Consider the following 25,403-nt stretch of genomic DNA (forward strand, 5'->3'; position numbering starts at 1 on the left):
GGTTTATGAAGTTCAGTTTTTCAGGACTGTTTTTCATTCAATCTGTAAATATATATTTGAGCTTTCTTTTCTCACAGCCCTAGACATATATAAGGATTATTTTAAGGGCTGTCAAAGGTGACACAAGTTGCACAAGTGCAAAGTTTGTTCATGCAAATTGTGACCGGAGATAGAATTTGCCCTAGTTCATATTTCTTGTGAAGAAGCTACTGTGTTTGTGCATCGTAGGATTTTGTAACCAAGAAACTTCTCTTCATCGTGTGATGATCTGAAGAATTTTGCAGTCAACAACCTTCTCTAGTTGGTGATTGAAGTCGCATACTAGAATCTGCGAAATTTGTTAGTCACGTATTGGAAGCCGTGCATTAAAAGGAGAAATTGTCACTACAGAACAAGTTCAATTGGGTATTGAGGTAAGGATTCAACTGTAGGTTGGTATAAGGTACTGAGATTCATTTACTTGTAACCGCTTGTTGAGATAATAGTGGATTATCGAGAGTGGTGACCTTAAAATTACCCGATAGGGTTTTTGCCGTGTAGATTTTCTCCATTCATAAACAAATAGCCGTGTCAATTTATTTTCTGCTGCATACTTGTTTAATTGGTGATTTGTTTGTATTACTACGCATTTTGCATGTTAATTTGATTAATTAATAAACTTGACTAATTAATCAATTAATTCATCACAAGGGGTCAATACGTTTTTCGGCCTATCAATAAAGAACATACAATCTAATGCTCAAATTTTAAAAATTCACATTTAATAAAAAAAAAAAAAAAGAATTTGAAGAGTTTTCCTTAGAATTAGTTTGAAAAAAAAAAAAAAAAAAAAAAAAAAAAAAAAAAAAAAAAAAACTTTGTAAACCGCTCTCACACATGTGACACATCCTTTCCTAGAGTACTAATATATCATTGAACCGGTGCAGGATATAGCTATCCACGGAGAGGAGTATGTCTGTCAAAACATCCAAACAGCCGCCACAGTGTTCTTCATAAATCCTTTCTAACAAGTCACACCTCGAAGTTTCGCTTCTTCACTCTCTCTCTCTCTCTCTGCGATTTCTCTCCACAAATCAAAGGTACCAAACCCTAATCTCTAACTATCTCTCCATATCAACACACACGCACATATATGTTACATAATAAAAGTATGGAATTAGCTTATGTTCTGTTTGGTTACTGAGAAACAGTAGGAAATGAAAAAAAATAAAAAAAAAACTTAAAAATAAAAAAGAAAAAATTATATTTATGTAATTATATTTCAAAAAAAACTTTTTGTTTTCGTTTTGGTTTTCTTGGATACCAAACTGAGGGCTAATGTTGGAATTGTAGCTTGGATTAGTATATTCTGGGTGTATCTGCTTCATTTGATCGGCTAATTAGAGTTGTAGTGTTGTGATTTTTTACATGCTAGAGAGGGTTAGTGCTAGAATTTTAGTTAATCTCTTTATTTGATTGAACTAATTAGGTTTTTAAGTTGTAATTAGATGTAATCTTGCAATTTTGGATTGGTACGTTTTCGGTGTATTCGCTTATTTGATAGACTAATTGGAGTTGTAAATTGTAGTCTTATAATATAGGGTGAATTCCATTAACCCACCCTGAGGTTTGGGCTAAATACCAAACAGGTCCAAGACATTTCAAACTAACTAATTTGGTCCCTAAGAGAGAAGAGAAAAATGACAAATGAACCTAACAATGTTTATTGTTTAGGCACCAAATTGGTCAGTTTTGAAATGTCTTGGACCCGGTTGACATTAACTCAAACCTCAGGGTAAGTTAATGAAATTTACTCTATAATATATTTGAAACCAAATGTTAGAGAGGGTTTAGTGTTTTGAATATTAGCTTGGATTAGTGCGTTTTTTTAGTGTAGTTTCTTCATTTAATCAACTAAGTAGTATTTAAATTGGGAAAACACTAATGGTCCATTTGGATTGAGGGAGAGGGAGGGGGAGTAGAGTAGAGTAGATTTCGCACAAAATTAGCTTATTTTTAGCCAACTCTACTCTAGAAGATTGTTATTGGAGCTTGAGGAAAGAGTGTACGGACATCACAGATATCCTCAATCATAATGGCTTTGCTTGGGATGGAATTCGCCAAACAATGACAGCTGAGGATGATGTTTGGGAAGCTTATATCAAGGTGCTATTTTTTCTTATTTGTAATCTTGTTAGGATAAAGGGTTATCTCTTTTTGTTTCCCTTGGTTATGACTAAAGAGCACTGAGCATGCCACAGTATGGTAAACATGTGTGCGTGCACACACATTCTTTCTTTCTCTCCCGCTTGATGAAATGATAAACAGTCTTCATGAAGTAAACTATATGTTGGTGCATAACGTAGGGTGCAAAACATAATCTTATCGATAGTTGAACATTGAACTGTATATTTTTGATCAGCTTTTTTTTAAAAATGGCATTTTGCAGGATCATCCAGATGCAGTTACATACAGAGATGAGATATTGGGTGATTATTGTGATTTGTGCTTGATTTATGGTAATGAAAGTCAGCATAGTAGATCAAGTTATTTCGACGTAAAAATGGAGATCAACTCCAACACCTTGGGGATGGGGATTGACGATATAATTGGAGAGGCACTATCTCCAGCTACTGAGTTTGAAATATTTCATCAGAAAAGAAAGCGAAAATCTGCTCCTTTGTCAACCTCAGCATGTATCCAAAAGGTTAGGAGAACCATCAAGAAAGAGACACAAGAGGCAGTTGAGGGGAAGCCATGTGTAGTAAAAACATATTTGGGTACTGAGGAAGACAAAGACTACAGCTCAATAGAATGTATAGTTGCAGCACTTCAAACCGTTCCTGACATGGATGATGAGATCTTCTTGGAGGCTTGTGAACTTTTAGAAGATGAGAGAAAGGCCAAGATGTTTGTGGCCATGGATGTTACAGCACGGAGGAAGTGGTTATTGAAAAAGATTCGACGGTAGCATCTATTTTTCTTGTTAATGTCAGATATAATTTTGGTACTTTTTTATTGGGGAGTTTTTCCAATGTAAATCAGATCCTATATTAATGTAAAGGCATTTTTCAATGCAATTTCCTGTATGATTTCCTTATTGAAATTGGAAAAAAAAGGGAATTGAATTTGCTTTTGCTGGGAGGTCCTGCGCATGGTGATGGTTGATTGTAGCTGGATTTATGGTTGATTGCCTGGAGTGTTGAGAAAAAATACATTCTCAATCGATATTTTTCCCAAAAACAAAAATAGATTGAAGCTTCAACATTTGTTGCACGTTTATATCTTTTAATGCATATATGACGGTAAATGGACTTATTTCTGTTCATGTTAGGGCATAAAATTTTATCTACTAGTGAAAAGGATTTTTTGCCATTTAGCATATTGATATGCAATAAATCTATATGCACTAAATCTTTTAACTGGACTTTTCAAACATCCCCTTTCCCTTTTTGAGTGAGATTTTTGATAAAAAATTATTGTGCTGAGTGGATTATACTTTCTTCACTTTTTCATTTTTCTCCTCTCTGAATAACCAAACAAAGGAAAGTTTAATATTTCCCTTCCCTTCTCTCTTCTTTACGCAATCAGTGTCATGGAAAAAGAGGGGCAATTTATAGGAAAATGAGAAACGTGTGGGCAAAAGATAGCTACTTTTCTAGAAAGTCAAAAACGTGTGGACCTCTCTTTGAACTTTGTTAAATTGAATGGAAGATGGCTACCTACTTTTATTACCATTTGTTTATTACATCTCACTTTCGAATGACTAATAAGATAAGAAATTACCATTTTGTTTGACCACAATGACCAGTATGTTGCTTAGAAAGTTCCAAGATTTATTTTAGGTTTCACACGGAAACTTGCATGATATTGCAATAAAAAAAGCATCTGTGGTTCTTGGAAAGTTCAGAGTCACACCAAAAGCAATGTAAAAAGCATCAATATGGGACTTTAAAGTTCAAAGAGTTGCTGGACACACCGAAAGCAATCCACCTTTAAAGGCTCCTCTTGCTTGCATTCACCTTCTTCCTAATTTGTCTCACTTTCCGGAGTTATATTGCAATCCCTTCACAATTTTCTTTCTCCTCCTTTCAGATCTTTATAGCTGTTTGCTCATAAATCTTGATGGCTCTTGTGACCTGCAAAGAAGCCTCATCTTCTTCTTTCACTCACCAACCCAAGAAATTTGATGTCTTCTTGAGTTTTAGAGGTGAAGATACCCGTCTTGGTTTTGTAAGTCATTTGTATAATGCCCTGTGTCAACAGGGTATTAACACTTTTATTGATAATAACCTTCAAAGGGGAGAAGAAATTTCTGTAGGACTTTTCAAAGTCATTGAAAGTTCAAGGATTTCAATAATTGTATTTTCTGAAAACTATGCATCCTCCAAATGGTGCTTGGACGAACTTGCCAAGATTGTTGAGTGTAAGAAAAAAGACCAGTTAGTGCTACCGATTTTTTACAACATAGATCCATCAGAGGTTCGTAACCAAAAAGGAAAGTTTGGAGAAGCACTATCTAAACATGAAGAAAAATTAAAGGATTACAAGGTGCAGAGCTGGAGGGAAGTTTTATCTGAAGCTGCAAATATATCTGGTTGGCATTACCAGCGTAGGTATGAATTTAATGACAACTATTGTACTTTTTATGAGTTTCACTAGTTTGTTATGATAACTGATTTTATTGTTAAACAACAATTACCACTAATTTATCAGTGTTAGTTTTTTGGCCAAATTATGAATGAATTTTTTTTTCTTCATATCTACACCTATAGAAGGGTTTTTTTTTTTTTTTTGGGGTGAGAAAACACTAGTATAGAAGTTAGTTGGCAATGTAGAAATAGAAAGATTTTAAAAATAAAATAAAAAATTACCTTACCAATTAAATAGGTGTTTGTCCCACATATTATTTATTTAAAAAAACGTTTCCTCCTTAATAATTTAGTTCTATTATTAAAAATGAGTTGTAAGTTGTAACAAGTTTCAATTATCAGTAACTAGATTTTCATTGCAACTCACACTCAAAAAAAAGAAAAAGATTTTCATTGCAACTTTATGCTAAATGTATAGTTATCATAATCGTACCAAAACAATGGTTTTTTTTTTGGGTTGTTGTTGAGTCAAACAATGGTTGAACCCTCAAATTGGTAAATAATATGAAAATCCGGACGTTATGATAGAAACGTTAGTTTCACAACCAAAAAGTTGATTAAATCATGAAAATTGATGGTTTTTTCATTAAAATAAAAAAGAAAGAATGAAAGAGAAAAAATACTGAATCACATGGTTTTTTTTCAAATCGTTTGGTCTTTAATGTTAATTTTTTTTATCAAATTTGTTACTATACTTTCCTTCAATTATGCACTTTTATTTATGGTCTTTTAAGTCTTTAGCTTTTAAACTTTGAAATGAGTAGTCAAATGATCAATTCAAGTATCTTATTATTTAGTAATTATTTATATAAACATATATAAATTCAATATATGAACAATAATATCCTATTAATTTCAATCTATGTAATGCCTATATATTTATGTTTAAAGTGAATGTAAGTTCATCTTTTTATAATTTATATTCTTTTTGTATTTTTTAATTTATTTTAATTTGTTCATATTTAAAATAAATTTATCATTAGTACAACGGTTGAGTCAATCATCTAATGGTTGAACCAATGAACTACCATACCACCTTGATGATTGAATGCTCAATACGTCACGACAACTATGTCTAGATCCCTAAAACTAATATATATATATATACTAACATAATGATAGTTATAGATTTATGAATTTGTACATGCCACTTACTTTATTTGATAATTATTCAAATTTAATTCACAAGCTAAACATCTTAAATTTAGTTCATTTTCATATTTCTATTTTCTTTTCTAAATTTTGTGTTTGTATATATGATAAAAATCTAAATCGTATATTGTTTTCATATTCTGTGAATGACAGTTGCAGCGAGTTTGAATTTATCCAAGGAATTGTTGAAAAGATCTCAAATTTTAAATTAAACTGCTCACCGTTATTTGTTGCACGATACCCAGTTGGAATAAATTATCGCGTAAAGACCATACTTTTAGATATTAAGTCAAATGATGGTCATATAATAGGTATCTATGGCCCTGGTGGAATTGGTAAGACAACAATCGCAAAAGCTATTTTTAATAGAATTTGTGATGAATTTGATGGATTTTGTTATCTAGAAAATTTAAGAGAAAGATCGGGGACAGATGCTGGTGTAATCGAACTACAAGAGACACTTCTTTTTGAGATCTTAAGGAATACAAATTTAAAGGTGGGTAACAAATCGAGAGGAATCAATATGATAAAGGAAGGACTTTCATTTATGAGGATCCTTTTAGTTCTTGATGATGTGGATAAACAGATCCAAATAGAAAATTTGCTTGGAAGATGTGATTGGTTTGGTTCTGGAAGCAAAATCATTATAACAACAAGAGACAAACACTTATTAACTACTCCTGGAAAATATTGTTCAACCTACAAGGTTAAGGGATTAGATCAAGATGAAGCTCTGGAACTCCTTAGTATGCATGCTTTCCAAAGCAACAAACCTAAAGAAGATTATTCGGAACTTGCAAATAGAGTTATTAAACATGCTAGGGGACTCCCACTAGCTCTAGTAATAATGGGTGCTGATTTGAATGGAAGAACTAAACCTCAGTGGGGAAGTGCAGTAGATAAGTATGAAAGAATTCCTAATGAAGAAATTCAAAAAATTCTCGAAATAAGCTATGAAGTATTGGATGAAACTGAAAAAGATATTTTCCTTGATATTGCATGCTTCTTTAAGGGATTTTTTAAGGAGTATGTCATGGATATATTGAATGCTTGCGATTTACATCCAATTTATGGAATTCAAAAACTTTTCGATAAGTGCCTAATAACTGTTGATCAATATGATAGATTGTTGATGCATGACTTGCTCCAACAAATGGGTAGGGACATTATTCGACGGGAATCGCCTCGAATGCCCGGAGAGCGTAGTAGGCTATGGTGTTATGAGGATGTTCATAAATTACTAACACAAAATACGGTATGCATTATCTTGGTTCATTTTCTACCTTTTTTTCAAATGGCAAATGTAGTGATTATTTTTCATTTAAATGTTGAAGAAAATTTAAGTTTATTAGTTTAGTTCTTGTTTAAATTAACCGTCATTACACTTTAGTGAATTTTATTGTATAGTGTGATTGACTTGATGCTTTGTCTAATTAGGGATCAGAAAAAATTCGAGGCATAAGGATATGCTCACCTGAACCATCAAAGATGAAATTAGAACCTAAATGTCTTGAAAAGATGAAAAATCTCAAGTTCCTCATAGTTAGTAATGTAGATATTTGTAGAGGTCTCAAATATCTTCCTAACGAATTAAGGGTTCTTGATTGGTCCGGATTTCCTTTATCTTCCTTACCACCTAATTTTGATCCTCAAAATCTCATTGCACTGAACATGCCAGAAAGTCGAGTTACATTGGACAAGTTTTTCAAGGTATAATTATTTTTATTTATTTATAATTATTATTACTTTATTAAACTATATTTTAATAACAATTGTTGGAGTTAAAAATTTTGATTTTCTTTTTTATACAGAGGATACAATGCAAAAACTTGACATATATGGATTTCAATTTCAATCAATATATTAGGGAATTACCCGACTTATCAAGTGCCACCCCAAACATAAAAAAATTGGATCTCCGTGACTGTAGAAGATTAGTCAATGTTCCTGACTCTGTTGGATATCTTGATAAGCTTGAAAGTTGGGACCTCTGGAATTGTCGTGAACTTCAAACTCTTCCAAGCTGTATTGTGATGAAATCTCTTAAACATTTAAATCTTTATCAATGCATAAAGTTTAAGAGGTTTCCTCATATTCCACAAGAAATGGAAAATTTAAAGTTTCTAAGTCTGGGACGCACGGCCATTAGAGAGCTTCCTCCATCAATTGGGAATCTCACTGGGCTTGAGCGATTAGATATAGGTTCCTATTTCTATTCGTGTCAGCTTCCAAGTAGCATTTATAAATTGCAACAACTTCGCATGCTCTTCCTTTTTGGTAATGTCAAATTTCCAAAGGACATGAGGATTGGTAGACAAGTAGCAGCGTGCAATTCTTACGGTGGCTTTTCAAGATCTTGTTTTCCAAAGTTGAATTTTCTAAAAAAGTTGACTTCTTGCTTCACCCATTCAGAGAAATGTTTATTATCAGGGAGTAAAGATTTGAACCTCGGAGAAAACATTATCAGATTCAATAGATTAAATTATCTTGTAATTCAGGATTCCAAGTTCCTTAAGAAAATTCCAAAGCTTTCAGAAAGTATAAGACAAGTAGATGCAACAAACTGCATCTCGTTGAATTCAGAATCATTAAGAAAATTAATCCTTCAGGTACCCCTCTCTCTCTCTCTCTCTCTCTCTCTCTCTCTCTTAAAGTAATAATAGAAACAATTTTGGTTACCGTTGCAAAGACATTTACTAGATTTGCTAAACTTCAATTTCTTAAAATTCCTAATTTCATGTAGTTTGGAAGAAATTTAGGGCTTTCGCCAAATATAAAATGTTCAGGTGTGAAACACAAAGTATTAATGGATTCGCATTCACATGGCAAATTAAAGAATCAGATTGATTGCTCTTCCCGAGTCTCCCTCTCCAAGCTCGACGCAATTCAAGATGAGTCCTTTCCCACTCTAGATACGTATCTGGTTGATTTTGGAGAGAGTTATGGTATTAGAGGACCAGGAAAGAAGATTCCGAGTTGGATCAATCATCAAAGCATTGAAAGTTCCATATCATTCTGGGTTGGCCCTGAGTTTCCATCAATTGCTGTTTGTGTTGCTCTTCATCTAGTTCCGTTGAAGGACAGTTACACTAATAATGATAACTACGGTTCTATTCGTGATGATGTAATCGATTGTGTTTTTGATATCCACATTTCTACCAATAGTCGTAAGCGACATCGCATGGCTAGGGCACGTTTATATGATATGAAGTGTGATCATTTGGGGTTTCACGGTGAACCTCACAGCCGATTACAGACGGAATTCGGAGACTTGATGCAAGGTGATCGGAATCATGTTGAGATTTCATGTAAAATCGCTCATTGGGTAAGTAGAACCGGAAAATACGCTCCTGTGATTGCAAGGATGGGAGTACATGTAGAATGCGTATGTGCTCCTCAGAATTCCATTATCATCCAACACAATTCTCAAAATGTTGATGAAGACACAGAGCTGCACGCACCTTTACTATCTTAAAATGGTTCAACAGACGGACTCAGACGCAGGAGACCCTTCAAACTCCTCTAGTCCCTGATGACATCTGATTCAAGGTGTCCAGTGGATATAGCAAATGGGCTTGACTTATGTTTGGGTATTGACTCAGCAGATGGTAATGGGTTTGATTTGGGTTCTTCTTCAATAGCCAATCCCTTTATAAAAAATGACTCCATTTTCAATCTATATCCACCGTCAAAGAAACCGAGTCCAATGCGATGGAATTAATAATATGATCTGTTGCTGTGTTGCATTCCTTTTAATGGAAAAGAAGTTTTCAAAATTCTTTTAGAAAAAGTACAAAGTTCTGCATTGATGAAGATCAATGGACAAGTAAAGCCAAAAAAAAAAAAAAAAAAAAAAATTATATTGATGAAGATCAACATTGCTTGATCATACTCAAGAGATTACTTGTACTGAATTAGAAATATTGGTTTAATTAGTTAAGCATATTTTCTTATGAGATTTGATGGGGCAGAGTGTCACTTGCCAACTGAGGCTTGCTAGATTTGGCAGAAGTAAGCATTTAACTAGGAGTTGCTTAAAATCTTAGGAAGGATACAATTAGCAGTAAAGCAGTTATTGACACATAAGCCATTTTTTCAAAGTTAATGAGGGAAGAGGGAATTGTGTATTTGTGTTTGGAGTTAATGAAACAAGAACTGTATTAGGGATTCTAAAATTTACTACAGCACATAAACTCATTTACATACATACCCTTATAGGTTTTAACAGCTGGTTGAAAAATATTATAAGCATATGACTTAGATTTCTGATGTGCACTCTGCACAAGTCTTGCACCTTTTTTTATTTTTTTTCGATAATCTGGATGTCTTAGATTCATACAAACAAAATTTAAGTAACATTGGGAACCTAAGAAAATGATGAGATAAAGTAAATAATATAATTAATTAATAAAATCCGTGCAATGCTCCAACCTAGGAGTAATGGATCTACAAAATTAGGTGGTAAGTAAGAAACAATATAGTATCATAAAATGGTGTAAACCTTTTGGTTTTTTGGAATATATTTGTATGGATTAGAAATCTTTGTCATTTGCTTTAAATTTGGTGGGGATTAAATGTGGTTGGAGGAGATTCCATCCAACATACAAAGCTTAAATGCCACCAATGTACTACTATTTGTAATTATTAATATTTTTTCTCTACATTAAAATTTAAAAAAAAAAAAAAAGAATGAGAAGAAGCTTTTGGAAAGTTTAGGAAAGAAAATTATTTCAAAAATTAGCTTTTCTCTTTATTTTTTTTAAAAATTGTTTTTGGAATAAGAACACAATGGTAGCTAGTAATATGGGTCTATAGAGAAGAATGGCAACGTGGAACTTGTGATACATGAACATTGTTTTGGATTGCATTGTAGATTCTCTGTTTTGTTTTTATTTTTTGTGTACTGGTGTGACACCTGTCAAATTTCTTTGTTTTTGATAGACATCATTACAGGGCAAGATGGACTTCAGCTTATGTCTCCACTCTGCACTGTGAAATTCTCAGTTCGTTTGAACTGATCCCCAACTGGCATTTTTAGCATTACAGGTTATTCACACTTCTCTATGGACCTATCATCATCTTATGGGGATGTACAACTGAGCTAAGCTATCTTAGTTGTCTGCTTCTTTGCTTTGAGGCTCCCATATTAAAAATGAAAATGGGTTCAAGTGACTTCGTTTTGGTGGGAGAGTACTGGGTGGTCTTCAAGGCTATAAGGTAGGTTCTCTTCTCATGCCAAAATAAGTTTGTGGTTGCTGCTAGAAACTATGTTTTAGGCAGTTTGGAATGTGCTGATTGAATAAATGTGGACATTGTAATTGGCAGAAATTATATTTGACAAAAGGATGCTGGATTGCTCTTTTTAGAGTACTTTAGAGTTTGCCTATTTTCCTTATCTCTTCAGTGTGCTAATCCATGTGGCAAATATGTAAGATAAACTGAAGTTCAATTTCCATTTTTTTTTGATTGGTTCATTTGATAATTATATTTTGTTCCTTTCTAAGAATCATATCAAATAGTTGTAAAATCGAATTTTTTAAAAAGATAGAAGATTTTCTCCAATAGTTTTCCTTTCATTAGCTACTGCTTTGTTCACATGTTTTTTTTTTCATTTTAGGTAGTCAGTGATTAAAAATTCTTTTACCAATTAGGTGTCACATTGAATAGCCCTGTCCCAGCAAGTGCATTCTCAAATGATTTGTTAAATGAATTATTATCCCCCCATAAATAAATTTTATCATTCCTGTTGGTGCATAAATTAAGGCCATTCCTGTGCTGATGGTGAATGTCCAAGAATAAATCTGACATAAAAAATGGATCATTACCTCTTTGGATTGTTACAATACCAAATGCTTAATGGGAATAAAGTTAGTGATGGATTCATGGTCAAGGCTTGGATTGAAATGGTCAGACTTTTCAATGGGAAATTTGGTCTCACCTTCACAAAGATGCTCAGCATAGATACAAACATTTGAGGAAGCAATGTAATGATACAAAGGTTCTTCTTGTACATAATGGGTTGTCTTGAGATTGGGAGAAATAGTAACCTCTGAGATTATGTCTAGGATTCTTATACCTAGGTTAATTTCCATTTATCCATTCTAGTATCTTTGGACAATTATTTGCTCTATTTTGTTGCTTATATATAAAATATCAGTCATATAGAAATAAATATGTGCCAAGCTATTTGAAATGATTTGTTATAGATGGCAAAGAGGTTACTAACAGAGAAAACATTTTTGTATGCAGTGCATATTTCAACATTGAAGACCCAGATCTGATGATTGGTATGTTTGTTCAGCATTGAGTGCTTTCAAAATAATTCATTAATGTATTGTCGGCTTATATTGTTGTATTTTCATGGTAGTGTTTCTTGACCTACAATATTAGAGTCCTTTCAGTTGCATTATCTCAGTTTTCATCATCCAAAATCTCATGTTGTAGAACCCACAATTTTCAGTCTAAATTAACTTTATTTGTGCTTGATTTATGGAAATCCAAATTCTGATAAGAGGGTATAACCAAGTGAGTCAAGATATCAGCTTTAATGGTGTTTGTGTGAGTTTCTTTTGTCAGGCCTTCCACCCTGCCAAAAAAAAATTAATTATTTGGATTGTAGTAAAAAAAAATAATTAGATGTGACAAGTGGGTCTGACTTTGATATGGGATTTGCTTTAACTGTTGGACATGGGTTTATTTTGGGTTCCTCATCACTGGCCTATCCCTCTGTGAACTATGATTCTGATTTCAATTCATAGCCACAGTGAAAGAAAATTACAGCCTCTTGATCAAATTTCAAGGAAATAAGGCAAGTTACTATTGTTACTTTGAAACTGTTTTCCTTTGCATCATCTTTGTTTGATTTCTTTTGAGTTGTTGAATGCCAGAGTATGTCTCCCTCTTTAGTTGTATTGTTTGATTTTCATCTTTGTCACTTCGCACTCTCTTTCATTATATTAACATGCTCATCATTAAAGGGGTATTAAGCCAATTTGAAAGGATATAGTAATGCAAACAAAAGAACAGAACTAATGAAAGAAATTAGTAATATGATTTGTTGCTGAGTTGCATTCCTTTTAATGGAAAAGAAGTTTTTAAAATTCTTTTAGTGAAAAGCATAAAGTTGTGCAATGGACAAGTAAAGCCAAAATGAAAATAATATTTTATATTGATGAAGATCAACATTGCTTAGACATACTCAAAGATTACTTATACTGAATTGGAATTATTGGTTTCATTAGTTGAGCATAGTTTCTTATGGGATTTGAAGGGGCAGAGTGGTAGTTGCCAAATGAGGCCTGCTGGATTTGGCAATAGTAAGCATTTAGCTAGGAAGGATACAATAAGCGGTTAAGCAGTTATCGTCTTGTCCTCTTCTAAGATACAATAAGAATAATATTTAAAAAGTTAAAAAAAAATTATTTTCAATATTTTATATATATGGATTTATGGGTAGAAAGTTGGATATTTGAGATAGGAAATGGCTTATGGAAGAAAAATCCTACTTTGGAGATGGTGAAAGGAGTTGCACATAAGCCATTTTCCAAGGTTAATGAGGGAAGAGGGAGATGTGTATTTGTATTTGGTGTTAACAAAACAAGAGCTGTATTAGGAATTCTTAAATTTACTACAGCACATCAACCCATTTACATACCCTTATAGGTTTTCATAGCTTGCTGAAAAGATATTATTATGGAATACTCTTTTAAGCGTATTACTTAGATTTCTGATGTGCACTCTGCACAAGTCTTGCACTTTTTTTTTTCTTTTTTGATAATCTGCACAAGTCTTACATTAATGCCAACAAAATATAAGCAATATTGGGAACTTAAGAAAATGACAAGGTAAAATAAATAATAGAATTAATTATTAAAATTCATACAACGCTCAAACCTAGGAGTAATGGGTTTACAAAATTTGGTGTTAAGGAAGAAATAGTATAGTATCATAAAATGGTGTAATCCTTTTCTCCTTTTTTTTGGAATATATTAGTATGGATTAGAAATCTGTCATTTCCTTTAAATTTGGTGGGGATTATATGTGGTTGGAGGAGATTCCAGCCTCCAATGTACAGTTATTTGTAATTATTACTAATTTTCTATTATCTCTATATTAAAAAAGAATGAGAATGAAAAGAAGCTTTTGTAAAATTTTACACTTATACAAATTACTTCACTACTGTGTGAAACTAACTTATCTTACCTTTGAAAGTTTGAAACAATAATTCTTTCATAAATTACCCTTTTTCTTTATTTTTTTTTTATAAATTATTTTTGGAAATAAGAACACAATGGTAGCCAGAGATATGGGTGTATTGAGAAGAATGGCAAAGTGGAACTTATGATACATGAATGCTGATTTGGATTGCATTCTGGATGCTCTCTTTCGTTTTTATTTTTGTGTACTGTTGTGACACTTATCAAAATTCTTTGTTTTTAACAGATATGGTTACAGGGCAAGATGGACTTCTGCATATGTCAACACTTTCCACTGAGAAATTCTCAGTTCTTGTGTACAGACCCCCAACTGGCATCTTCAGCATGATAGGGGTTTGACTAAAGGGGATTGTAGGAGCAACATGAGGCATCTAATTCAGATTCCAGGTGGGAAAGGGAATGGAGATTCTCTATGGTGGGAGAGTACTGGGAAGTGTTCAAGGCTATAAGGTTGGTTCTCTTCTCATGCTAAAATAAGGCAGTTTGGAATGTGCTGATTGAACAAATGTGGACATTGTGATTGGCAGAAATTATATTTGACAAAAGGATGGTGGATTGCTCTTTTTAGAGTATTTTAGAGTTTGCCGACCCATTTTCCTTATCTCTTCAGTGTGCTGATCCATGTGGCAAATATTTAAGATAAACTGAATTGCAATTTCCTTTTCTTTTTTTTTTTTGATTGTTTCATTCGATAATTATATTTTCTTCCTTTCTAAGAATCATATCAAATAGTTGTAAAATCGAATTCAAAAAAAGAAAAGAAAAAGCTTTTCTCTAATAGTTTTCCTGTCTTTCCCTGACATAGGCTTGGAGAAGGAGATTCCTTTTCTCAGATCCACTTGTCATCCCTAGTAAATTTGATGCTTTATCCATTGCTTTGTTCACATGTATTTTTTATCATTTTGGTTAGTCTGTGATAAAAACTACTTTTACCAATTAGGTGTTGCAATGAATAGCCCTGTCCCGGCAAGTGCATTCTCAAATGCTTTGTTAAATGAATTTTTATCCCCCCATAAATAAATTTTATCATTCCTATCGGTGCATAAAAGAACGCCATTCCTGTGCTGATTGGTGAATGTCCAAGAATAAATCAGACATAAAAAATGGATCATTTGCTTAACAGGAATAAAATTAGTGATGGATTCGTGGCCGAGGCTTAGATTGATATGGTCAAACTGTTCAATGGGAAATTTGGTCTCACCATCACAAAGATACTCTGAGGCATAGACACAAACATTTGAGGAGGCAATGTAATGATACAAAGGTTCTTCTTGAACAGATAGGGTTGTCTTGAGATCAAGAGAAATGGTGACCTCTGAGATTATGTCTAAGATTCTTATACCTAGGTGAATTGCCATTTATCCATTCTAGTATATTTAGACAATTATTTGCTCTATTTGTTGCTTATATTATAAAATATCTAGGTGCATCCTAATATTTTGTTACAAAAATTGGAGTTCAACAATAATGTCCTCTGGATGGAGATTGATGATAATTGGGAGTTTGAAAATCTTATGAGAGAAAGAACAAAAATCTGCTACTTTGTAAGCACCGTATTTGTGTATTGTGGAGAGGCCATTATGGAGTAGTTCGGAGTTGGGAAGCTTGCTAGTTGGTATAACCCTAGAAGGCAGAAAGTTGTTGACCTTACTTTCTAAGGCACTGTCTAAAAAGTGATTTACTTAAGCACTACGTACTTATAAATTGTAAAAAAGCAGATGGAAAGCTCTGTGCAATCTGTCCTAATGCTCTCTATGTCTCTGTTTTGTAGGTACTCAAGTGCTTATGAAACAACTCAGGCTTTGCAATCTCAAGACCAAAGAGGCCTGTTAGAGTGTGCACACCTCCTGATAGTTGCTAGTTGATGATTACCACTAAACAGTTTTGTGGTCAAATCACAAGAAGGGGGAAAAAAAAAAGACTGCTAAGATGTTTGGCAATCAAAAAAATTATATTGGAAGAAGCCTAAAGGATTTTCTCACCTTGTCCTCTTGATTTCAAGTCATATATTGGAAGACTAGGAGTGATTGTGGAAGACACTTTTGACTAGCTCAAGCAGGGGGTATAAGTGTTTTTCTGTTCATAACAAGGTATTTACTGAGTCGTTTTACCAGCCCCTTTCGTTGTATTAATGCAAAAATTATTTGTATGCCCATTGTCCATTCTAGTTTAATGTACTTTTTTTAGGTGGGTTTGGGCTTATGCTTATAAACTTCAACCCAAGAAGAAAAAAGCCCACGAATCTCCCTTGAAAGACACTGTTTGACAGTAATTTACTTTTATAACACTCTAAAGTTGTAAATGGTCAAAAGATTCGTATCAAATTACTCATTTCAATGTTGATTTTGACTTTTGACTTTAATAGCTTTATCTATGTAAAATGAGGTATAAACATATTATGATACATCATTATACACTTGATAGAAATTTTGTTTTTAATTTTTACATGGCAAATTTTTTGTTAATGACTCGAATTTAGCAACAGTTTAAGTTGGGCTGATCAGGCCTCTACCTATTTTGTAGACCATTTGAAACCTTCGTATGGTCCTAATTTCCTTTAGTAATATTAAAATAAAAAATAAAAATCTAGGAAAACTTTATGGACATATTATCCATTTTCACACCCAAATCCCACAACAGACTAGTATCAGCCTGTGATTGGTGCACCCAAATCCATTTTTTCACCAAGTTCCGTGATAGTCTCATGCCATGTATTAGTGCTGTAATCTAATCATAAGTTAACAACCTAGCAAGTTGTGAAAATTAGTGCGAAGTTGGGTGTGTCCGTATATGGAAGTTTTCCCATATGATTGGGTTGGTTTTGCACAAGGAAAATGCTAAAACTACAATATATTTTACAAACTACTGATAAGGTAAGTGGTTATTAGGAAGTAAAAAAGTAATGTCAATGATGGACCTAGATGAGAATCAGTAAAAATTTGTTACATTAGTAATTGGAACAATATTGTAAAAAGTTTGTCTTTATAACATTACTCATTTCACAATATGGCTAATAAATAGATTTCAATTAAATAATGAAGGATCCAGTTAATTGGTGCCCTTAGGGCATTTGTTAATGGAAATTTTTATGAAAGTTTTAATACCATTTTGACGGGAAATATAAAATGCTGTAAAAAAAATTAGTTTTTCTTTTCTTTTCTCATAACAAATTTCTAAAATATTTTCTAAACCAATGCACTTATAACATCCGTTAACTTTTCCCAATGAATACCTCAATGAAAATTAATGATGGGTCACTAATTGGTATGCTATTTTTAGATTATAATTCATTTGTAAGTATGTGTAATAAGATTTATCTACTGCGGTAGGTTCCAGTTAGTTCAATTGGTAAAAAATTTTATGGTTAAATAAGAGATCTGAGGTTCAATTCCTACCTACACCAAAAACTGATTAGTGTTTTGGTTTGATGATAAAGATCAGGAGCAAACGCCATAGTTGAAATTCTCTAAAAAAAAAGGAATTATCTACTGTGGTTTTTTAATTCATTTCAGCTTGTTTCATCCTAGAGGACGTGTCAATAACCTCTTAACTTGTTTCATTAAGGAAAACTCCATTTATTGATGCTAATGGCTGCCCTTGTCCATTGTTTAAATGATAAAAGGATTTTTATTTTTTTATTTTTTAATGAACATATATTAGGGAAACTTCTAATACTGACTAGTTTGAAAAGCCAACCACGGTAAGTTCAGATAAGAATAAAAAGATATAATAAATGCTGATGAGAAGAAGAAAATGTTAATGAAGAAATAATTTTGCAAAATGATGAACATTATTATAACATTGAGTCTCTTTTATTTTTTTGAGGGAATATTATGACATTAATTTTGATGAAATTGATTAGACAAGATGATGAATAAGATGAAAAAGAACCGTTATTTTGGTTCATTATTATGCTTTATTACTTTTGAGTTTAATCAATTTGTATATGTATGTCATAAACACGTATTAATTTGATTTATTTAGTTAGTTTTATTAAATATTACTATATTATATAAGTAATAATTAGGAATTTACTACTTTATTTTTTAACTTGAGTTTCACATACTCGAGTTTCATGAAAAATAGCCATCAATTTTTTATGTAACTCGAGTTCTAAAAAATAACACGACAAATTTAAAGGCTATTTTTTCAAAGAATTTGAATTCCTAAAACTCGAGTTACATGGCAATCTCAAGTTTCACAAACTCGAGTTCCAAAAAATTGATGCATCTACATATATTTTCAAAACAAATAGTAGATTCATACATATTTTGCCAAATAATATTATTTGGCCCTTGTGTCCTCGATCCTTTCATTCTTCCTACATTTATCAACACCCTCTAACGATCGTGAAAAGACAAAAACCCCATAAGCTAGGCACCCAGAAACACAAAAACCCCATCAAGCTGATTAACGGGAAGACAAATGCAGTCACCATTCCCACATGGAAAATGGTGCTCATAGTCATAGGCATTCATTAGGTTAAACATTGACAGTTTGGTCAATTTTTCTGTTATGTAGTGGTGCAGGAGTACGATATAGCAGTCCACGGAGAGGAGTATGTCTCTCAAAGCAGCCAAATGGCAACCACAGTGTTTCTTTCTCACTCTCTCTCTCTCTCTCTCTCTCTCTCTCCCTGCGATTTCTCTCCACAATTCAAAGGTATCAAACACACTCTCTCTCTCTAAATCATAACACACACACACACACATGTTTGGACTTTTGGCTTGACTCATCCTTTTGTGTATTGGAAGCATAATTAAAAGGAACTGTGGTTGGAATGATATTCTGTTTTGATTTTTTTATGAAAACCCAATACAGTGTACCACATATAATTGAATATTTTCCTCCTATCCTTCATTTTCTATTAGTTTTCTCAAGAATTAGACAAGGTGTTAGTATGTATAATTTGAGCTCGAATTTTATAGTAGTTTCTTTTTAATATCTTCATTTTGACAGCTGATTTAGGTTTGAATTTTTATTTTGCAATTATAGAATTCTTAATTTAGCTATAGATAAGCAAAAAGTTCAGAAACTCTGTTAATGAAACTCGGGTTTTCGTTTTCTGAGAGACCCCAATGATCTTTTAATATCTAGGATTTAAAATCGTCCACCTTTCTCTTTAGCTTTCTAAGCAGCTAAAAAAATGGGTAACATGTAGAACTTAAGCTCAGAATAATATATGTATTAAGATATCCGGGTAAATCTACTGCAGAGTTCCTAAAATCTTATCCATTCATTTTTAAAGGAGTGGATTATATTCTACGACGTATCAACGTTTTATAAAATATTGACTATCACCATTTTGGTATCTATTTAAATTATTGATGATGTGCCAAAAGCAATCCACTCATTCCAAAACAAATAGATAGGATTTTAGGAATTCCATGATGAAGTCAGCCTAAAAACTCTGGAGGATCCTAATTCTTTGGTATAATCAGTGTGTTTGCTATAAGTGTTCATTAGTTTGAGTTTGAATTGTTAAACGAAATGAAACAAGAATGCAAATCTTATTAATGGGTTTCAGATATTTCTGGCGAATTTGAATTTTCCACCTCTATAGCTAAGGACTAGGTTGACTTGTTGTTTATGGATTGGAAGCATAGCATAGGAAGGGACCTTATCACTAGAATGATAGTCTGAATGTTTTAGGGGGAAGAAATGGGCACCCAAACGCCTGCAAGTAGCAATCGTACAAGGACAAACTGGACACCAGCAATGGAGTGCTATTTTATTGATCTTTTGTTAGATCAGGTGCATAGGGGGAATAGGATGGGCCATACATTAAAAAAACAAGCTTGGACTGATATGCTGACCGTTCAATGCCATTTTGGATCCCCATATGATAAAAAGGTCTTGAAAAGTCACTACACTAATTTGTGGACTCAATTCAATAAGTTGGTCAGAATGGATTTTCATGGGATGATACTAAACAAATGGTGGTTGCCAGTCATCATGTTTGGGATGCTTACATCAAGGTGCTTTAGTTTTGTTAATGTTTTGATTTGATCTATACCTTTGGTGTCATAGTGAGTGCTGACTTGACATTATATACATGCAGGCTCACCCAGAGGCACAATTCTATAGAAACAAAGCTCTGATGAACTACAATGATTTGTGCTTGATATATGCACATACAACAGGAGATGGAAGATACAGCCTATCAAGTCATGATATAGACTTTGATGATGACATTCAAGGAGTGAATACTGGTGTGTTTTTATATCCTGTCATGGATCAGCAGAAATGATGCATATGCGAGTGGCATTGGAATGTATGCTATTGGGTTTTTTTTTTTTTTTTGGCTTAAATTACCATTTTTTATTGTAATTGATTTGGTTATACTATCTAATTCTTTATTATTACTACTATTTTATTCTAGAGAGTGTGCATAATACAAGAAAGTGACATAAGCAACAATCCCCTCCCCCTTTTTCTCATGAGTCTATCCAGAGACAGATGGGACTCTATGCCCCATAGAATTTAATAAATTTTGAAGTAAAAATGGCCTTTTACCATCTTTGAAATTTGTACACTGCAATCTCTCTTTTAGCTAGTCTTTGGGCAGTGATCTCTGGTCCGCTTTCCACAAGAATCAGTAATGTGCTTACTGCTGATTCTGTGCTTAGCCAATTACGACCTAAGTAGTACCTAATGATAAGACTTGTAGTTGTGTTTCTTTGCAAACCTTTTTGTATTATAGGAGAAATAAGCACCTTTATTTACATCCACATAAAAGAGGAAAAAATGTTGCAGAGAAATGAGCACATCGTGCTTGGCTTTGTGAACACTTGATTGAACTGGCCTTGATGGGTTTTTTTTGGAAGCGATAGTAATTAATTTCATATCTTACTTCATTTGGTAGCTTGGAACTGGATGCAAAAAGATTGATTGAAATTACATATGTTCTATGTTAGCTTATTGTAATGTGTATTTCAAGATAATCTATTTTGAATGAATAAAAACTACTTTTACTGATTAGGTGTTGCAATGAATAGCCTTGTACCGACAAGTAAAGAGCATTCAAAAACAGATTGGACATGGACCAATATTTTGTCAAGCTTTTGCTGGACCAACTTAAAAAAGGCAATAAGATCTGTAATCCATTCAAGAAACAAGCATGGAATGATACCTATCAAAAAAAAAGAAACAAGCATGGAATGATATGCTCACGTTGTTCAATGGAAAATTTGGCTCTAAATATGAAAAGAGTTACTGTTTGTCTACTTGGTTATTGGTATTCATTTTTACTGTATTTTCATGTTTGCAATTGCTGATGTAGGCACACCCAGATGCGCACTCATATCATAGGAAGGCCTTGCTAAGCTATGGAGATTTGAATTGATATTTGGAAATGCAATCAGCAACGGACATTGCAGTCATTTATGGCAAGGGAGAAACTTCGAAGATGATATAATACATATCAAGACGGGTTAGGTTCATTTCTTGAATGTGTAGGAGGACCTTTATAGGGAACCTGTATTCTTGAGGACATCCTCTTCAATTTATTAATATAGTCCTGTTTACTTATCGAAATAAAAATGCTGGTTTCATCTTTATACATACAACTTGGGATTTATTGATTGTCACAATTAGGACTCTGGTTAATATTAGGGTGTCCAATAGGTCTTTAACCTTCACAAATGGAATTTTATCAGATATGTTTAATTACAGAGATTCGCATACTGTATGACAGTTTTTTTTTCTTGATGTATGCTATCCTTAAATGGAAGTTCAATTTATAGGTTCTAGTTTTTTCATTACATGCCTGTAGGCATGCCCAGTTCATTAAGATCCATGAGATTTTAATTCATTTTAATAATTTCTTTAAATTTTCTCTTAGGGTTGGGACAGATTTACTGGGCTGTGGGTATTGTTCTGTAGTCTGTACCCATCTTATTGCTATCCGATTATGTTGTTGAATTATATGAGCTACTGTTTGTCAATGATGGCAAGTATAATGTGCTTCTAGCATAATTTATGTTTAAAAGTCTGAAATGTTTTGTTGAATGAAAAGTTATTTATTACCCTCATAAATCAGTTAGTTTTGCCTTTCTTGTAGTTGAAGAAAAGGAGGGTTGTACCTCTTCTAATAGTGAATGTCTTTAAACAAATTGGACATCAACAATGGATCGTTACCTCATTGAATTGTTACCAGACCAGGTGCTTAGAGGGAATAAAATTGGTCATGGATTTGTGTCTGAGGCATGGATTGAAATGGTTGGACTGTTCAATGCAAAATTTGGATGTCACATGACAAAGATGGTCTAAGGAAAAGACACAAACATTTGAGGGGACAATATAATGATATAAAGGTTCTTCTTGACCAGGGCGGGTTTTCTTGTGATGAAATGGGAGAAATGGTAACTGCTGAGGATTATGTCTGGGATTCTTATACCAATGTGAATTGCCATTTACTCTTTCTTGTATCCTTTAGATATTTGTAGCTTTTTTATGTGGCTTATGTATAAAAAATGCAGGTGCATCCTGATGCTCAGTCATATGGAAATAAATCTGTTCCCAGCTGTCACAAATTATGTGTTTTATATGGTGAAGAAATTTGTGATGGAAGATACAGCATTTCGACGTGCAATGCAGATCTTGACAGTGAAGAACCAGATTCGAGGATTGGAAGGTTTCTTGTTTCAGCTACAAGAACTTCCCAAATAATTTAAGGAAGATATTATCTGCTTATTTATTGTCTTATTTTCTTTGTTGTGTTCTCAACCTACTGTTTGATTGTTGAATGCCAGAGTATGTCTCCCTGTTTTGCAGTGTTTGATTTGCATCTTTGGGGGTTTTTGTCACTTCCCATTCTCTTTCTCTAAATTAATGGGTTCTTTCATGCGGGATACTAATTTAATTTGAAAGGACATTTATGCAAAGTAAAAGTATAATTGATGGTCATATTATTTGTTTTTGAATTCAGTATCTTGTAAATTCGTAATGGTTAAAAAGCCTTCAAAATTATTCGAGAAAAAAACATTAAATTATCTAGTTAATGGACCAGTAAAGTCAGAAGCCCTATGCTTTTTCAGACTCACTAAGATACACATCTAATTGGCCATTGTCAAGAGATTTCTTGAAATGATTAGAATTACTGGTTTTAATTAGTTTAGCATATTGTCATGGTGTTTTGAAAAGGCTCAGTGGTATTTGTTTTGAAACAGATAGCTTAAATGAATGTTGCTAGGAATTTAAGGTTTGATTAATGGAATTGTCATGGTGTTTTGAAAAGCTCAGTGGTATTTGTTTTGAAACAGATAGCTTAAATGAATGTTGCTAGGAATTTAAGGTTTGATTAATGGAATTGTCATGGTGCCATAAATTTTCAGATAGAAGACTCAGTTCAACCAAAATGCACTGTGTATTATGGAAAATAAATAAATATACAGATTCAACCAACCAAAAAGAAAAATTTTAGAAGTTGGAGTAAGAGTGAATCCTTGAGCTTAAATTTTTGGGTTATATAGTCTACTGATAAAGTCATTGCTTGTTAAATTTGGTGCATTTTAAATTCATTTGAGAGTAAAACAATTTTACAAAGTGATTAGGTTTGGTGGATTAGTATTTGAAAAAGAGTGACTTAAACTCAGGAATAGATTTTGCTCCCTTCAAAAAATGGGGGAAAATAATGGTTTTTATTTTATTTGAATAGTTTATGATCTTAATGGTCTTAAAATGCAGTTGAATTGGATGATTGTGATAAAAGATGGGTTTGAATTTGATTTGGTATCTGAGGCCTTAATGCTATGATCACCTGCCTAGACTTTGGCATTGTAGAAAGCCATTTCCCAATGTTGATTTCCCTCCAGGTGTTTGTGTGAAGTTGACTAGTAGTTATGTTTATCTAGGTTGTACTTTTTGAACAACAACTTGTTGGGACATAATAATTCAATACCATCATCTTTGTTTGAGGAAAATCCTATATCATGATCTGTTAGACGAATTGTGTTCTTGCATTTACATGATAAATATTAAATAACTGTGCAATAATGCTTCTACCTAGTGAGACATCTTATGCATGGATTGGTCTTTTGGTAGTTGACATGGGCATGTTTCTACTACATTTCTGCATAAGATGTTTGCCTTAGAACTCCTGGCTGCACCCTTTCATTTTATTCAAACTTTGCAGTCTTGGAACTAGCTATTTTTTTCATCACTGTGTTTTGATATATCCTTTTCTACTATGCTTACCTGCTGCTGTTCTTTTGTAGGGATTTATATGTTCTCCTGGCTCTTGACTTTTAATGTAAAAATCCTTCTTGGTGTTTTCATGCTGAGGACTTGAAATTAAATTTTAAGGTCCAAGGGACAATTTTATTGGCTTGATCTGGTCAAACAAGATAACCAAAAAAGGGGGGGGGGGGCAAGCATTTGTGCAGTTGGTGAGTTCTTTCTACTCAATATTTATGTTTTTGCTTCTTAGTAATTAGATTTTTGAGAAATTCAAAAGTTTTCAATTTAGCACAGTTTAAAGAATCTGATTTAGATACCAAAAGATATTTACTATTGTTTATTTAAGTACTAATGTATGATTGTATATGCTGAAATATAATTGTGGGGCATCATATTACATTAGGTTATCTGTCTCATACACACCTGTTTATGTATCAACCGTTCTATTTTATAACCCCTAAAACAAGACAAATTCTTGATGAGAACATAGTATATATGTAAGCACAACTATAACAAAAACAAAGAGGCAATTTTATTGATCTGTTTTTATTAGTCATCGGTCCCTGCATAAAGAGTAGTAACGTTTCAATTCAAGAATGGAAGAAAAACATAAAATACATTGGCAATGCTTGGCGTATGTTCTTGCAATTCAGAAGTCATGAAGTCATCCCAAAAAATGTGCTTCTAAACAAAAGATGATGTGTAGTGATAATATTGAATAGATCTAAAAACCGGAAGCGTCAATCACATAATTTTAGAACATTTGGAAGCCTGTGACTAGAACTAGATAAAAAAACTCACTTTTGTCCGTGAGACGGATTGCATCCCCGATACCATTAATTACTTGTTAGACCAAAAATTTTCTTTGATCTTTGCTTTGAGAGATTTTTGAATTGAACATGAATATGGGTTCAAGTGAATTGGTTTGAGCAGAAGTTGAATTGGCAGGTGTTCTAGGCTTTAAGGCAGGTTTTCTTTCCATGTTAATAAGGGTTTTATTAACGTATGCCCTTAGGGCATATGTTTGTAAACTATTTTAGGAAATTATTTTATGGAAAAGCAAAAAAGTGATTAAATTTTTCGACAACTTTTTTAATTTCTCATAAAAATTTCCTCAAATAGATGATTAATGTGTACCTTAAGGGCATACATTAACCTGATCCTTGAAGAAATTGTACTTGTTAGAAGAGGATAGGATCGCCTTTTAAGGAGCACTATTTTGAGT

At 33.0% G+C, this 25,403-nt stretch overlaps 3 protein-coding genes and 1 long non-coding RNA gene across 12 annotated transcripts; all 4 read left to right on the plus strand.

Annotated features, from left to right (window-relative positions):
* Window positions 1-2,016: 2,016 nt before the first annotated feature.
* On the plus strand, window positions 2,017-3,123 carry LOC115979946. The gene is made up of 2 exons (XM_031102072.1): window positions 2,017-2,145; window positions 2,429-3,123. Exons 1-2 carry the CDS (start codon window positions 2,107-2,109, stop codon window positions 2,948-2,950), a joined length of 561 nt encoding a protein of 186 aa, XP_030957932.1. The 5' UTR covers window positions 2,017-2,106; the 3' UTR covers window positions 2,951-3,123.
* Window positions 3,124-3,763: 640 nt separating this feature from the next.
* On the plus strand, window positions 3,764-9,258 carry LOC115980155 (disease resistance-like protein DSC1). Its single transcript, XM_031102436.1, has 5 exons — window positions 3,764-4,595; window positions 5,937-7,038; window positions 7,221-7,493; window positions 7,595-8,392; window positions 8,527-9,258. Exons 1-5 carry the CDS (start codon window positions 4,105-4,107, stop codon window positions 9,256-9,258), a joined length of 3,396 nt encoding a protein of 1,131 aa, XP_030958296.1. The 5' UTR covers window positions 3,764-4,104.
* Window positions 9,259-14,901: 5,643 nt separating this feature from the next.
* Window positions 14,902-15,905, plus strand: LOC115979951. Its single transcript, XR_004089248.1, has 2 exons — window positions 14,902-15,345; window positions 15,771-15,905. It is a non-coding gene; the product is annotated as an uncharacterized LOC115979951 (long non-coding RNA).
* A 2,404-nt stretch (window positions 15,906-18,309) lies between these two features.
* Window positions 18,310-23,221, plus strand: LOC115981608. Of its 9 annotated transcripts, none has more exons than XM_031103885.1 (4): window positions 18,314-18,661; window positions 19,527-19,977; window positions 20,061-20,211; window positions 20,982-21,272. In XM_031103885.1, exons 2-4 carry the CDS (start codon window positions 19,936-19,938, stop codon window positions 21,161-21,163), a joined length of 375 nt encoding a protein of 124 aa, XP_030959745.1. In that variant the 5' UTR covers window positions 18,314-18,661; window positions 19,527-19,935; the 3' UTR covers window positions 21,164-21,272. The 9 variants fall into 9 exon arrangements, 2 of the variants coding, with proteins under 2 accessions (XP_030959744.1, XP_030959745.1); XR_004089392.1 differs by lacking the exon at window positions 20,982-21,272 and adding an exon at window positions 21,282-22,458 and having other exon boundaries at window positions 18,322-18,661; window positions 19,652-19,977; XR_004089395.1 differs by lacking the exons at window positions 18,314-18,661; window positions 20,982-21,272 and adding exons at window positions 21,282-22,401; window positions 22,480-23,221 and having other exon boundaries at window positions 18,668-19,977.
* Window positions 23,222-25,403: the final 2,182 nt, after the last annotated feature.

The sequence above is a fragment of the Quercus lobata genome, chromosome 3, assembly GCF_001633185.2.
Source record: "Quercus lobata isolate SW786 chromosome 3, ValleyOak3.0 Primary Assembly, whole genome shotgun sequence".
Taxonomy (NCBI): Eukaryota; Viridiplantae; Streptophyta; class Magnoliopsida; order Fagales; family Fagaceae; genus Quercus; species Quercus lobata.